Below are 17,109 nucleotides of genomic sequence, written 5' to 3'. Positions count from 1 at the left end.
CTAACCTCTTATCAATAATTCTATTCTGTTAACGTAATTCTAATCAGGACCCAAAGACTGTCCACATCTAATGGCATATCAAATGCCCAAAGAGCATTCAACCATGATAGCTGTGGCCCATATCAGGATTCCTCCCTTTTGTCTAGTGTGTTGTTCTTGATATGAAGCTCAAACTGTTAGTAAAACAGTCTGACACTTTCTAATGCAGTCATTTTATGACTCTTTTGGGAAAGAAGCCTTTTCTCTAACACATTGGAGAAGCAGTATAATATGGGAGTTTCCAGCCTAACCTCTGGAGCCAGATTGCCTGAGTTCAGATCTCACTTTTGAGACACACCTACCTCTGTGTGACACTGGGCAATTTACTTAACCTCCCTGTGTCTCTATTCATTTGTAAAATGGGGAAAAAATAGTAACTTACCTTAGAATTATTGTGAGAATTAAATTAGTTAATCCAGATAAAATGTTTTGAGCAGGACCTCACTAATATTTTGAACCTCAACATAGAACATAGAGACAAAATAACAAACTCAGAGTTAAGTTTCCAGTCACTCCGTCTTGCCTTCCCCAAGATTCCTCCACAGATCCCAGTTTTTAAAAAGTTATCTGTTGGCGGTGGGGGCTCGGGCCGCGGCGACCAGGCCTGCGGAGGCGCCAAGCCCCCAGAGCCTCAGTCCCCGCAGAAGCTGCATGCCCATGCCGGGAGCCCGGAACGAGCGGAAGGGGCCGACCCGCTGCGGCTGCGGTACGGGATTCCGGCGAGCGACGCGGGCCCGGCGCGGGGAGGGCCGGGGGCTCCTCTCTGCGCTGCTACGCTCCGCCCCCGCGCCCGGCCGGGGGCCCCCTGCAGCCTTTGGCGGCGCTCAGCAATCTCCAGTGGCGCGGCCTTTACCATCCACCAAGTTTGGAGGGATGACAGTGTACACTGCCAACTGGATTAGAAGGGTTCCAGTTCAAGCTACCACCCTTTTCCTATTCCTCCACCCACCTCTGACCTCCGACCTCCAGGGCCTGCTGCTGAATTGGCGTATTTGTTCTGCCAGGCTCCTTCTGTGTGGACCACTCAGCAAGGTATATTCCTAGTACCAATGGTGTGCTGGAGCTGACTCATACCAAATTACAATTGCAATAGCCAATTGTTGAAATTCAGGAATTTTGAAAGCTGGTGATTAAGCCCAGCTACTATTAAAAATTAAATTCTATCTTTGACATAAATCACAGCAAGATCCTTTTTGACCCACCTCCTAGACAAATGAAAATAAAAACAAAAATAAACAAATGGGACCTAATGAAACTTAAAAGCTTTTGCACAGCAAATGAAACCATAAACAAGACGAAAAGACAACCCTCAGAATGGGAGAAAATATTTGCAAATGAAGCAATTGACAAAGGATTAATCTCCAAAATTTATAAGCAGCTCATGCAGCTCAATATCAAAAAAACAAACAACCCAATCCAAAAATGGGCAGAAGACCTAAATAGACATTTCTCCAAAGAGGATATACAGATTGCCAACAAACACATGAAAGAATACTCAACATCATTAATCATTAGAGAAATGCAAATCAAAACTACAATGAGATATCATCTCACACCAGTCAAAATGGCCGTCATCAAAAAATCTAGAAACAATATATGCTGGAGAGGGTGTGGAGAAAAGGGAACCCTCTTGCACTGTTGGTGGGAATGTAAATTGATACAGCCACTATGGAGAACAGTATGGATGTTCCTTAAAAAACTAAAAGTAGAACTACCATATGACCCAGCAATCCCACTACTGGGCACATACCCTGAGAAAACCATAATTCAAAAAGAGTCATGTACCAAAATGTTCATAGCAGGGCTTCCCTGGTGGCGCAGTGGTTGAGAGTCCACCTGCCAATGCAGGAGACATGGGTTCGTGCCCTGGTCCGGGAGGATCCCACATGCTGTGGAGCAGCTGGGCCCGTGAACCATGGCCGCTGAGCCTGCGCGTCCGGAGCCTGTGCTCCGCAACGGGAGAGACCACAACAGTGAGGGGCCCGCGTACCGCAAAAAAAAAAAAAAAGAAAAGAAAAAGAAAAAAAATGTTAATTGCAGCTCTATTTACAATAGCCAGGACATGGAAGCAACCTAAGTGTCCAACAACAGATGAATGGATAAAGAAGATGTGGCACATATATGCAATGGAATATTACTCAGCCATGAAAAGGAACGAAACTGAGTTATTTGTAGTGAGGTGGATGGTCCTAGAGACTGTCATTCAGAGTAAAGTCAGAAAGAGAAGAACAAATACCGTATGCTAACACATATATATGGAATCTAAAAAAAAAGAAAGTGGTCATGAAGAACCTAGGGGCAAGACGGGAATAAAGATGCAGACCTACTAGAGAATGGACTTGAGGATATGGGGAGGAGGAAGGGTAAGCTGGGACAAAGTGAGAGAGTGTAATGGACACATATACACTACCAAACGTAAAATAGATAGCTAGTGGGAAGCAGCCACATAGCACAGGGAGATCAGCTCAGTGCTTTGTGACAACATAGAGGGGTGGGATAGGGAGGGAGGTGCAAGAAGGAAGACATATGGGGACATAGGTATATGTATAACTGATTCACTTTGTTATAAAGCAGAAACTAACAAAAAAAAAGTTATCTGTTGAAGTTCTCATGCATAGATGTTACTAAGGGAATTGCTCGAACAGGAGGGTGCCTCTTCAATGGCGTTCTAATTCTAACAGTACAATTTTTCACTGAAAAGCCTATTCAAACTTTATACACTCTGGTGAATGTAGATGTCTTCTTTTCATCTTTGAAAGTATCGTAGTGCTACTGGCATTGCCTTGTGCAATCCAGTCATGTCCAGTTGGAGAAAATATCAGTAGACTAGCATCACTGACTCTTCCAGAGGACTAATGAGAAATTAATCCATCAGCTCAACAAACAGCTGCTGAGTACAGACTCCATTCAAGTTGATGGCAGTATAATGCTGAGAGACGCAGTGTGGAGGGAAGCGCTGCTGAAGCTCGGAGCTGATGATAACAGTACAATGAGGGCAATGGAAGGAGAGAAGGATCGGGGAGGGGAGCATCAGGAAGGAATCCTGAAGCTCTCAAGGCCTGGTGCAGATCTTGAATGATAAACAGACATTCTAGGCAGAAGAATCAACTGTTTTGTGCTTTTTATCCAATTATCCCCACCACAAATGGAAAAATCACACAATAAACCTGCTTACTATTTTTTGTATATCATTATCCAAGATATCAGCCCATTAGCAGAAATCTACCTTCTACTCCATTTATGCTTTATTTGGACACATTTTGTTCTTCCAAGCCCATAAATTTTTTTTTAATATTTATTTATTTATTTTATTTTTGGCTTGTTGGGTCTTCGTTGCTGTACGCGGGCTTTCTCTAGTTGCGGCGAGTGGGGGCTACTCTTCATTGCAGTGCGTGGGCTTCTCATTGCAGTGGCTTCTCTTGTTGTGGAGCACGGGCTCTAAGCACACGGGTTCAGTAGTTGCAGCATATGGGCTCAGTAGTTGTGGCGCACGGGCTTAGCTGCTCTGCGGCATGTGGGATCTTCCCCAACCAGGGAACGAACCTGTGTCCCCTGCATTGGCAGACGGATTCTTAACCACTGGGCCACCAGGGAAGTCCCAAGCCCATAAATTCTTAAAGTGTTCCCCCTGATGCTTACCCAGGCGGATTTGTTTTTTCATTTCATATTTATTCCAAGTCAGTAAACTGATGCTTCTAGGATATCCAGAGTTTGATCATTCTGATTATCATTCTGAATTGAAACGAGTAACTGACGAATAATCCCCTTTTCACACAAACTCTGAAGAGTCCCCAGGCTGCTAGTGCACACGCAGAGGTCATCCCCATTGTCTGCACTTTGTAGCACTGACTGGGGCCAGCGTGGCTCCTTTGTGCTGACCAGGACCATCGCACACCATCTGTTTTGTCAGGCCTGACATCCCCTTTGCTTGAACTACTGCTTGATTGCCAGATTTGCTGTGTATAAAGTTTCTTACTGTGTCCTTGTCAGTTTTCTTATCTTTTGTCTTACAGCACTGCCAACGGAACACAACAGGCGAGCACTGTGAGAAATGTCTAGATGGTTATATCGGAGATGCCATCAGGGGAGCACCCCGCGTCTGCCAGCCGTGCGCCTGCCCCCTGCCTCATGTTGCCAAGTAAGTCTTAAAGAAAGATGGTCTCTTCTACCACTTATCTGCTTCATTTTTCTTTCTTTTTTTTCTCCCTATACAGAGTTCTAAGGTTTTTCCACAGTCAAAATTGAGTATCTCATGTTGCAATGAGACTGGAGAGATATAGGAAAGTTTTCTAGCCTAAATCCACTTTCAGGAAAGCTTAAGCACTGCAGCATAGGTGATGACTGTGTTCCCTAAATATTGGGGGTGGGGTACGGGGCACATCACAAAAGTCAATGAAGCTTCCCAAGTTTTATAATCAAGGCTAGTCTCATCTTTTCTTGGCCATCCCTTGACCTAGAGAGATCACAACTGGTGATGCCAACAGACATTATAATTTGTCATTTTCAGTGATAGTGTTTCTCCTGGTCCCATAGAGCAGACATTTTCTACATGTGGCGGCTAAGTAGGCTTTCAATCAGAAATAGAGCACAGATAAACAGATGTGCTTTAGACCAGTCAGCTCGTAGAAGATATCTGAGAAAATGAATTTTCACTTCTGGCTATGTTTCCTGAGTGAGAAGTTAAAGACAATACACGTGCATCTTAAGGGAAATAATAGGATTCTTTTCAGGCACATATATGTATAAATCCAGTAGTTAGGTCATGACTAGCCATTTTATTGGCTTAAAAATGTAGAATGTAGAATTAAAATGATGTAGTGGTGTTTGGTTTTACAAATATTCAACCGGTTCTCCAATTCTCTGACACCAGCTGGTGTCCTACAATCTAATCAAATCTGACACTAACCACTAGAGTTAGTGCAGACCCCATTGGTTAAGGGCTCAGTCCCACTTTGAAAGCCAGCCACAAGTTGGGGTCCCAGGCTACTCACTTTTCTGCCCAGCTAAGTACAAATTCAGGGGTCCCTTCAATGCCTCTCCAAGTTTGATAATTCTCTACAATGACTCACAGAACTCAGGAAAGCACTGTACTTACAAATACAGTTTTATTACAAAGGATACAACTCAGGACCAGCCAAATGTAAGAGACGCAGGGACATGGTATGGACAGGGAGATGGGAGGGAGCAGAGCCTCTGTGCACTTGCTCACCAGGCGCACCACCCCTCAGCAAATCTGTGTGTTCACCAACCCAGAAGCTCCCCAAACCTTGTTGTTCCGAGCTTTATCAAAGTTTCATTATAGTCATGATTGGATTATTGGTGATTGAACTCAATCTTTAGCCCCTCTCCCCTTCCCTGAGGTGGAGGAAGGGATGGGGTTGAAAATTCCAACGCTACTACAGGAACCCTACTACAGGAACCCTACTACAGTAGTAGGTTCCTCCCGCAGACCAGCCCACGTCCTGAAGCTACTGAGGGACCCATCGAGTCACCTCATTAACATAAACTCAAAGACCGTTGGGACTTCCCTGGTGATCCAGTGGTTAAGAATCCTCGCTTCCACTGCAGGGGGCATGGTTCGATCACTGGTGAAAAAAAAGCCTTAGAAAAAAAAAGATACAATTGAAAAATTGAAAGGGACTCATTATGAATAACAAAAGACAGTCATGTCACTAAGAAATTCCATGGATTTTAGGAGTTCGGTACCAGGAACCAAGACAAAAATCAAATATATATTTTTTATTATCCCACAAGTGGAAAAAGTAAAAAACTACGTTCATATCTCTGCGTTGGCACATTATAGCTGTGTTATTTTAGACAAAGTCCCTTCTCTCTATGTCTCACTTTCCATGAGATTTCAGGTCAGGGAAACTAGATTCAGATGTTAGCTTCATTTGTTGATTTGTTTAACCTGCTCTGGATCTCAGTTTTTCCCTTAGTAAATAAAAGTTTGTGTAAGGATCTGCCTCACAAAGTTGGATTAGGATAGCACGTGTGGAGCACTTGGGTTGGTGCCTCACACATAGAAAGGTGTATGTAGATGTTGGCTTTACTGAACACATACTTTATATTTTTTCTAACACATTTTGCATACTCTATGTCAGGCACTCTTCTAAGTGTTTGGATGTAATATTTGCTTGATAGTTGTAGTAAAAATTAAATAATGCATATAAAATAATTTTTAAAAGGCCTGAATGCCACACACACACACACACACACACACACACACACACACACACTTTTTTTTTCTTTTCTATTATGGTTTAATACAGGATATTGAATACAGTTCCCTGTGCTATACAATAGGAACTGTTTATCCATTCTGTATATAACAGTTTTTATCTGCTAATCCCAAACTCCCAGTTCATCCCTCCCTCCCGCTTTGGCAGCCACAAGTCTGTTCTCTATGTCTATGAGTCTGTTTCTGTTTCATAGATAAGTTCATTTGTGTCATATTTTAGATTCCACATATAAGTGATATCATCACACATACTTTCTTATAAAGAGAAAAAAGATGACAACCAAATTTCCCCCTAATGTTTTTTCCCTTTATTGAACACCAGTACCACCTAACATTTCACCTAATAGCTTGTGATTTGTTCAAATCCTCTGATGAGTCTGACAGTCTGTGAAGAAGTCAGATGTTTTACAGCCCCATCTTTCTTTAGAAACCATTAAACTGTCTCAGCCTTTGCTTTGTGATTTTTCATGTCCAATGGTATTAATAATGTGTGCAAAATGGATGGTACTGAAAGTGAGAGTGGAAAAAAACATTGTGTTCTATTATTTTCATTCAAGTGTGTCCTGATTTATGAGCTCCCTTTGCCTCATCTAGGTATATTCTTTAATTGTTCATTAATATTCTGCTCTAACATAGAGAATGGACTTGAGGACATGGGGAGGGGGGAAGGGTAAGCTGGGATGAAGTGAGAGAGTAGCATTTATATATATACACTACCAAACGTAAAATGGGAAGCAGCTGCATAGCATAGCACAGGGAGATCAGCTCCGTGCTTTGTGACCACCTAGAGGGGTGGGATAGGGAGGGTGGGAGGGAGATGCAAGAGGGAAGAGATATGGGGATATATGTATATGTATAGCTGATTCACTTTGTTATAAAGCAGAAACTAACACACCATTGTAAAGCAATTATACTCCAATAAAGATGTTAAAAAATATATACATTCTGCTCTAAAACGTGAGTCTTAACCATATGTGATGAGGTGTTTAGCATGCTGCTCCCTTACCATGGTATAGTTATTTTGTTAAATATATTAACCTCCAACTTTCTAATAACAGGTTTCACTCATTCTTCCATATAAACAAAGATGTTATATAGCACCATCTGCTCAAAGCAGCTTTATAAGCTTAGAGCTGCAGTTTCTTTAGAAACTACCAGATGAATTAGAAAGGTAATCCCAAATTCTTCATTGTATTGTCCGACTTTTGTACTTTTTGCACCATTCATATGACAAGACTTCCTTATCTAAATTATAGGACATTAATGTCTTGAGATATAAGTCTTCTGGAGCCTCATTCCTATGGGCTGAGAAGTCTTGTCTACATAAAATCAACAAATATTAATCAAGCACTTATTATGTGCCAATCATGTACTGGTTGTTGGTCACAGTTGTGAATAAAACAGTTAAAAACTCCTGCCTTCATTAAAATGGATGAAATTACAGAAATATTTTGAAGCTTCTAAAGCAAATGACTTTCTTACCTTTGAGCCAGATTATCCAGTATCTTAGTTCATCAAGAAGCTCTTCTGAAGACTGTTAACTCTTTCAGATAAAAGAAGCAGAAACTTGCCAATCAGGTAATGAGCTTCTTGTCTGGAAAGAGGAAACATAGGTAGTTTCCATAGGCAACAAGAATCACCATTTCCACCCATGTTCTTTCTCTGCTTGTGTGAGTGGATCCAGGTTCAAAAGAGCAATTGAGGGACTTAGGGAACAGGCTGTGCAGTTAAGTACACATTCACAGATGTAAAAGCTGAAGTCTCTAGAGCAGTGGTCCCCAAACTTTTTGGCACCAGGGACTGCTTTCATGGAGGACAATTCTTCCATGGAAGGGGCTGGGGGGGGAGATGGTTCAGGCGGTAACGCCAGCGATGGGGGAGCGGCAGATGAAGCTCTGCTTGCTTGCCCCCTGCTCACCTCCTGTTGTGCGGTCCAGTTCCTAACAGGCCTCGCCCGGTACCGGTCCTCGGCCTGGGGGTTGGGGACTCCTGCTCTAGAGGACAGACTTGAGGTGGAAAAACCTGCTGAAGATTAACACAAAAGCAAAAATATATGACCTATAAGTAAAGAACATTAAGTGGGAGTGTGGAGGAATTGGGAAGGGTGGAAGAGACCTGCTTTCTCTGTAGTGGCAATAGTTCTACTTCCTGAAATCCCTTGGGGGAGAGAACTGGATACAGAAAGCGGGGGTGGGGTGGGGTGGGGTGGGGGGATAGTGTGTGATCATAGAACAGGACAGATTTGCCTGGATCCTATAAAGTGCTAGTCTTTGATCTGGCCTTATTATTGACTGAGTTAACTAATCTCAAATACTAATCAAATATCATAAAAAATCAGACTCCCCACTGCCTCTTTCAGCTTTTCTTAAAATTCATATTTCTACTTTCTATAAAAAATCAAAGTGCCAGGACTTTTATTTGAGATTTCAGAAAGGCACCAAGCGTGGAATCTGAATTACACTTTGAAAGATATGCAAGTTGAGCCTACAGACCCAGGATTTGGATCTCCAGATATTACAATAGCCACATCAGAAGGCAAGGAAGTGATGCTTGAGGGAGTTTTGCAAACAAAGAGTGCTGAGTCTATTTTCCTTTAAGTTCCCTGAGGGTTTTCCAAGAACAAAAGACTCCCTTCCACTTGGAGAGAGCACCATGGTTATTAGTGTGGGCTGAGAAAGGTGCAGTGTTTTCATTTCCCTAGCCCAAAACAGACTTTAGCCTAAGCAAAATATAAACAATTAATGCTGATGGAAAACGGAAAAGGAACCCTCAGTGGCTCTACTACCTCTGAGTCTCCCTCCACCAAGACCAGTAGTCACACAGCTATTCCCAGGGACCATTTGCACAGAGCTCATTTATTTATTTTAGGGTTGGCCAGACATCCTCCATGTCTACTAATAATTGCTCCAAACAAGGAAAACGTCATCTGTTTGAAACTGTAGGACATGAGCTCAAAGCAGACAACTCCAGGCAGATATTTCATTCCTTCAAGCCATGGGTGGGCTGCTGGGTGGAACATCTTCAAAGAAACATGCATGTGGGTTTGTTCATGTTCTGGGCACTTAACTGATACTGTTTCTTTAAGTAGGCTGAGGAATAAGAACAAGCAAAATAAAGGGTAAATGCCAAAGAAATGTAATTCATTGGAATGTTTTTAACCAGACTATTAGAGAAAATAAATTGTATGTACTGCCTTTCACTGAGAAGCACATTTGTTTTCTGACTGACTTTATAAATATTTTCACACAAAGCAAGCACATCCATTTGCTTTCCTCCAAAGGTGGTTAGGTCTTTGCTGATACATGCAGGAACGTGAGAACAGCAGGCCACACTCTGTGGATTGTACAGTACCTAAGCCAAAACTAGTTTAAAAGTCTTAAAACTTTTGTACACCCCGCTCATGGGGATGGATCCATGTGTCAGTGTAGGTAGAATTTTCAAAACATATGGAGAACAATATTCCATTTCCCTTGCCTTCATAATTAAGATAGTTATTTATTCTGCTGAAACAATATATTTATTTGTTTTCTGTCCTGTGTCCTAATTTTTATTATCAAAAAAAAAGAAGAATCACGAGAGTGGGTTTCATGAACCAGAATCCTTTTACTATGGGTCCTGTTTCTTGCTTGAGTACTTGCTTTATGACTTTGATCAGCTGAGCCAGTCCCTGCACCCTTTATTCCCAATCTTTAAGGTACACATGAAAGAAATTAAGGTTTTGTGGTGATTATAAAGCATAGTTTAGAATTGGTTCATGACCTTGAAGAGTGAAAGAGAGCTAGTGCAGAAAAAAAGGGGTAAACTTTCAAGTGAATACACAGAAAGTGGTAGGAATAAGAGAAAATTCTCATAGAAATCTAAAATCACAGGTAAAATTTACTTATTTTACTCTAGCTTTAGGATATGTGTTTTACATTTGCATTAAAAAATATATACATATATATTTATACACACACACATACACATATACCTGATGTTCTGGAAATTCCCACTGTTTCAAGTAAAAATAATAAAGTGCCTCTATGGAAAAATAAATGAGGTAGACATGGGAAATGGTGTCACCAGTGGTGTGTCACTTTCTGTCTGAGCCTGATAGTCTGAGCTCTCGTGAAAGGAGGAAGATTTAATTTAACTGAAGCAAATGATTGCACCCATTTGAACTTGAGGGGACCAAGGTAGAGACGATCTAATCAAAATCAAAAGTTAAGGGCTTCCCTGGTGGCACAGTGGTTGAGAGTCTGCCTGCCGATGCAGGGAACACGGGTTCGTGCCCCAATCCGGGAGGATCCCACATGCCACGAAGCGGCTGGGACCGTGAGCCATGGCCTCTGAGCCTGCGCGTCCGGAGCCTGTGCTCCGCAAGGGTAGAGGCCACAACAGTGAGAGGCCCGCATACCGCAAAAAAAAAAAAAAAAATGTTAAGACAGTCTCTTCAGTGATGTATGGAATTGACTTCTAATATTCTCTTTCAATTCCAGTTTTGCAGAATCCTGCTATAGGAAAAATGGAGCTGTTCGGTGTATTTGTAAAGAAAACTATGCTGGACCTAACTGTGAAAGGTAGGCTACTGAAAGTCACCATGTGCTATGGGGGTCAAAGGAAACTTCCTGTTTCTTACACTCATCAGCTCTGCCATGCTCTCGTTCAGTAGGTCTTAAGAAGAGGGAGTGGGAGATAGCATTTCAGAACCCCTTTGGGGAGCGTTCCCAAATCCCATGCCTCATATACAGCTATGAGAATGCTCCCTAGGCGTCCAGGGCTACATCTCAGGATAAATGGGTAAGGAAAGAGGAAAAATGAGTATGCGTATTTTGAAGAGATTCTCTAGATGCTTTTGGTAACAGTCCTCTCTCTCTCTCTCTCTCTCTCTCTCACTGAGAACCAGTAGTACAATTAATGTCCAAAAGAGAGAGAGAAAGAGAGAAAGTCTTCTTCAGTGATTCCTTTTTTATCAACTGGTCAGTTATTAGAGTGATACATTGAAAAAAAGCACAAACCTATTATTTAACCTATTATTTATACCATCTCCTCTCCTGAAAAGTAAACTAATTCCATGAGTTTGGATTTTCTGAATCCCTTTTTGGTATTTACACCTAACACTCTTTTTTAAGTTGCTTTGGGCTTTGCTCAAACAAGAATGGCCTTGGCAAGCAAGGGTGCAAGACTCCTACTGAATGATTCCTGGCAAGACGTTTCCCATCCTCCCTCAGCTGCTCACAGCTTTCTAAGATAAAAGTGCTTTCACTGTAAGAGTCTCACAGAGAGGCCTTCTTATTTTTAACATAAATGCCATTAATATCCTCCCCACTGTGTTTAGGCAGTGAAATGATGTGTGGTGTCCTCAAGACAGGGAGGGAAGGGGCAGAAGGGACCGGTCAGACATACAGTCCCACATCCCCACATCTGCAGCGTGCTCACTTCACCACAGCATGCTGCTTACTGCCCTGGGTGGAGCTCACAGATTCAGCCTGGGGCTCAAAAGGTAAACCTTAAATACCATCTCATTTCCGAGGAAAACACCCTCCATCTCTAAAAGTGTAGCTCTGGAACTCTTTTTAAAAAGCCACAGTGTCTATGGTACATAGAAAAATCTCTGTATTTTGAGGGCATTGTTATTGTGATTATTAAATTTGCAAAATGTGGATAATTCTTTTGCTAAAGAGCTGTGGGATTTTCCTCCTTTTACTGTAAGAGAAGAGGGAAGTGAAAGGTGAGGGACCATATGAATGTCATCCTTTAAGAGGGACTTCTAGAGATGGTCAGGTGACCCTCGGCTGATTAATGTTGGTGACACGCTTTTCCTATATTTCCTTATTTGGGGACCCAGGAACATAAGCCACCTGATTTACTCATTATCTGGCTCAGTGGGGGTGAGAGGATTGTTCATCAGCCAGGGATGGAGATTTTTCTCCTCAGTGTCTGAGGTTTAAGTCAGTTTAGTCAGATAAGGATTGAGCAATATTACCAGCTAATGGGTGTTGTATGGCTCCTGAAGGGGGAATTAATGGCCTTAAATAGAGTCCTGCTGACCCAATGCAAGTTCCTCCAGAAGTGAGTAATCTCAGCCCTAAGGGCTCAGTCCTACAAAATCACACAGGGGTGCGGATTAGGGTTCTGTCAGTGACAGTGGGGGGCCTGGCACAGGACATCATGCCCACCTCACATGTGGCATTGTAGATGATAAATCCCCTGGCCCACATCAGAGGTTCCTGGAACCTGCCATTAATCAGCAAGGCTCAGTCAAATCTGCTGCTTAGCCTGGACCTGGATTGATAGGATGGAGGAGAGAGCACTAGTTTGGGAAGTGGAAGTACCGTGTTGAGATGTAGCATCAGCCTGGGTGGCTGTCTCTCAGCTGTAGCCCTTTATGATCTCCTGGGCAAGTTATTTGATCTCTAAGTGGCTATTTCCACATCTCCAGAAAGGAAAAAATGAAAATACCCACCTCATAGGACTGTTGTGAGTAATACTGTGAAGTTTTTAGTATGGCACCTGGCACTTAATAAATGCTCAATAAAAATTAACTGGTGGGCTTCCCTGGTGGCGCAGAGGTTGAGAGTCCGCCTGCCGACGCAGGGGATGCGGGTTCGTGCCCCGGTCCGGGAAGACCCCACATGACGCGGAGTGCCTGGGCCCGTGAGCCATGGCCGCTGAGCTTGCACGTCCGGAGCCTGTGCTCCACAGCGGGAGAGGCCGCAATGGTGAGAGGCCCGCATACTGCAAAAAAAAAAAAAAAAAAAAAAAATTGGTAACAGTATGAGTCATTGTGCCTATTGTCCTGTTGCCATTGCTGGCATAATGTGTGCTTGGGACAAGCTGGCTCATTTCCCTGAATCTCAGTTTCCTTAGCTAGAAATAGTGCCCTTTATTGATGTCCTTTATTGATGTCCTCTCTCAGCCTCATAACTACCCTGAGAGGAGGTCGTATTTTGCATATGAGGAAACTGTGACTTATCTAAAGTCACATCACTGCTAAGTGGGGGAACCAGGACTTGGAAAGTTTGGCTTAAAATCTGGATTCTTCTCCCATTCTGCTTTTCCCGAATGTCTTCTAAGAGTCTCCTATTTTGAACATTGACAATTAATGAATTAGATGAACTTCTGATATAGAGGAGAAAAATGGTTACTCTGTTAAGTAGATTCCCTTTGACAGGAGGCTGCATTTACAAAGGTGCTGGAAATAAGCATCCCTTCTCAGGCCTTTCATCTGCATTGGGGGAGGATCACTTTGAGCAACTTTCATTTCTCCTTCTCTTTCCCATCCACCCTTCCTCTCACCCTGTTCTTTTAAAAAGAATCCACTGAGGTCTTTTACATCAAAAATTGACCTGACAATACAGGTAACTCTTTTTCAAAATAGAAATGACCACACAAACAGATCAGTGGGAAGAGTTAGGGATGCAATACATCTAAGACATGTTCTCTTGTCCTCAATGAAGTCAAGGCTAGGGGAGGAGACAAACCTGAAAACCATTGATTGCAAGACAGAAAAAATGAAAAGCTAAAGAGAGGGCAAGCAGAGGCTCTTCAAAAGCGTAGTGAAAGGAGTGGTTTCCTTCCCACAGCGGGGCTGGATCATCCCACAGGAGGTGGCCTTAACTGCTTTTGATTTGTTTGACTCTGGGACTGAGAGGGGGTTCTGTTTTGAGTTTACTCATCAAGTTGTTAAATTGTCCCAATTAAACTTCATCTAATATGTTTTCAATGAATTTGTAAACTCAGATCTCTCCACAAGATCTTTCCAAAATATGCAGCTGATTTGCATGGATATCTATCTCATTAGTTCAAACAAGAACACTCTGGGTGTTTCTGTACCTAAAGATCATTTAATCGGGGTGATTTTCAAGTCTGACTGTGTGTAAGTATCTCCTGGAAACCTTTGGATTCCCTGGCCCTCCCTCACCCGCTCCATGCCCCACTGAAAAGAGACCTCTCGGGTGAGGCCTGGGGACCCATATTTTGATTCCCCGTTGGGTTCTCACACCAGTCCTCTCACTGACTTGTGAACTACTGCTCTATTTCAACTTTTAATACCACACCCGCAAAATACAAAACAGTGATTCTCAAACTGGGGCTCAAGAGCCACTGACTGGTGTCCTTGGAAATATTCGTGGAGGTTCATGGGTTCTCAGTGACACAAAAGTGTTTCATTTCAGTGATAATCTTGAAAAAAAAGTTCATTGAAACATGTTCTGGACTTCCTGAAGTACCATTTTATAATAAAGAGGGATCTATCTGCCTCAGAGCTGAGGAGAAAATAATGGCTGATGGTGTGTCAGTGAGACATTACAGACAACTGGAGGCCGAATGACATGACAGTGAGGCACACAGAGTCATGACATAGCACAGGGCAGGTCATGCATGCTGAACTCAAACAATCCTCTACCACATCACATTACAAGTAACCATTCAGTTGCAACGACATCATCCGTTGCCCTGAATTAATAGTGTTCATTTGAATTCGATCCATTTTATAGTTTTGTTTTATTTGGAAAATTTATCTTGGTTTTTCAAGATGTATACAAGTCATAGACATAAGGAGTTACTACTTAGTTTTATGTTTGAAATATTTAAAGGTAATTTAAATGAACACTGGAAGAGATATTCTGTATGAATGTTTTTCTTTTCACAAGGATCCATACTATATACAATTTTGAGCAACACTGGTCTAAACATAAGACACGAGCCTCTTCTAGTACTGTGCAGAGCAACTCAAAGCACGCTTGTCTTCCCAGTAAGGTCCATGTTACTTAGCCTGCTCTGGGCCCTGCCTGTCTCTTCCCAAAGTCCTTTCTCACCTCACAATTTAAACTCCCCATGCTGGACCTGCTGCTCTTGAAGTCCACCAGGTCAACTGTAGAGCTTACCACATTTTATTACATTTAGATGATGATCATGATGATGATGATAAAAATAATAACTAACATTTATTGAGTGCTTACTCTATGCCAGGCACTGTTGTAAGCAGTTCACTTGCAATGATACATTTAAACTTCAAAATAAAATCCTATGAGATACCATTTTCATCCTTATTTACAGAGAAAGAAAGTGAGACACAGAGACGTTAAGCCACTTGTTCAAAATCGAACAATTTTTTAAAATCTCATTGAAATATGAGCTTCTCAGCAGAAGTAGCATCTTATTTATTTCTCTATCCATTCTTCCTCCGTTGCAGTGTCTAAAACATTGTAGGCACTGAGTTATATTTGCTTCTATAATACTTTTTTAAAACTTTTTTTTACTAAAAAAACCCCAGAATTTTTAATGTTCCTTTAAGAAAGCACGATGTAGTGACAAGAGTCAGTCATTTCTTGCCCCATTTGATCCCCCACTTCCCACCCCATGCCTGGAAAATCAAAGACCCAGAATTGAATAGAGGTTGCAAATGAAAGTCATCTTCTGATGCAAATAATTATAAAATGCACAACCGAATGGACAGGCGTTTTGAATTCTTATTCTCATTCCAGAATGACCTACCCTCTGCTCCTAAGTAGTACATTTTAAAGATGACGGACCTGAGACTAAGAGCTATGAAGAGACTTAATCTAAGGTCACATAATTGACCCTCAATGTTCAACACAAAGTTTTCAGTTAATAAACATATATGATGTCAATGCCTTAGTATTCCACATTGTCTCTTGCGGCAGCTTTAACAGTGTACCTTTATCCATTCAATTCTGCAGGGGATTGAGAGACATGCTAAAACCGTATGAGGTTTTATCATGTGGATCTTACTGCTTAAGGATCAGGAAAGAAGAATGGGGCAAATTAAAGCAAATTCAGGGAGACCTGAAAATCCTAACAGGAAAGGCCGAACATAGTATCATCAGGGATGATGATGACAGTGATAATGATTTTGATGATGACCTTGATGTTAGAAAACAATAACAAAGAGGAGGAAGAAGAAGAAGAAGCTAACATTTATTGAGGCTTATATTATGATTCAGGGCTTTAGCCTGATTCTTTCTGCAGACGTCAAGTTTTTCAAACTTAAGGTATCAGCCCCGTTATCTGTATAGAATTCTTATTACTCCCTACTCTCTGCCCTGCCCCATTTCTGGATTCTGGCTCTGTGACCTGGAATGCGTTACTTATATTTTCCTAGCCTTAGCTCCCAGTCATTCGTAGAGAAGTAGAGAGCATTTATATGGCATCTACTATGTAACAGGTGCTTTTTTTTTTCTTCATTTAATTTAACCCAGATGACAGCTACAGAGTGACATCCCCCGCCAGAAAAGCTTCTATGCCACCTGGGCTGGGAATTTTGGCACCTTTGATAAAGGCATTCAGTAAGAGGTATATGGCCTTGGGAAGAGAAGAAAAGGAGAAGGAGCAGAGGAGAGGGAAAGCACTACAAAAATTCCCAAAATATTAGTTCTTGGTCAAAAGCATTTTTTTCCAAAAAACGTGTCTTTTTGTTTTCCATTTTTCCCAAATGATATGATCACTGACTGAAATGACAAAGTTTGTATGTCACAGTTCTTTCATTTACACTGTAATTTTATCAGCTCTATTTTCTCCAAGTGAATCAAGTCATTAATAAAGCTAGAAACAAGATTATGGAAGAAAATAAAAGTGCACCAGTACTGGGTACCTGGGCTCCAATGCTGACTCTAAATCCGACTCCTTGTCCTTTTGTATCCTTTGTATCCTTTGTAATTTGCTCTTCGAGGACAGGAATTAGGTGTATTAATAGATAGCATTTAATTACTCAACTGTTAGATCATTAATGGACTTATTAGTTAACTCATTAACGCCAGATTTGTGGAGTGGAAAGAGCATAAGCTTGGAGTCCCATACGATGCTTGAGCCCTGAAGCAGTGAACCAA

General features: G+C 41.8%; 1 protein-coding gene across 5 annotated transcripts in view; it reads left to right on the top strand.

The window, feature by feature from the left end:
• Nucleotides 1–17,109, top strand: part of LAMA4 (laminin subunit alpha 4) — a 150,615-nt gene that overhangs the window by 47,081 nt on the left and 86,425 nt on the right. For 4 of the 5 annotated variants that reach the window (XM_019929599.2, XM_033867643.2, XM_073789519.1 and 1 more), the window contains exons 4-5: nucleotides 4,053–4,177; nucleotides 10,759–10,839. In XM_019929599.2, the coding sequence (XP_019785158.2) occupies nucleotides 4,053–4,177; nucleotides 10,759–10,839 (206 nt within the window). The remainder of the gene's footprint in view (nucleotides 1–4,052; nucleotides 4,178–10,758; nucleotides 10,840–17,109) is intronic. The other variant, XM_073789520.1, reaches the window with a different exon arrangement.

Source organism: Tursiops truncatus, chromosome 12 (genome assembly GCF_011762595.2).
Source record: "Tursiops truncatus isolate mTurTru1 chromosome 12, mTurTru1.mat.Y, whole genome shotgun sequence".
Classification (NCBI taxonomy): Eukaryota; Metazoa; Chordata; class Mammalia; order Artiodactyla; family Delphinidae; genus Tursiops; species Tursiops truncatus.
Note: the sequence above shows the minus strand (reverse complement) of the source record. Positions and strands in the feature narration are given on the sequence as shown.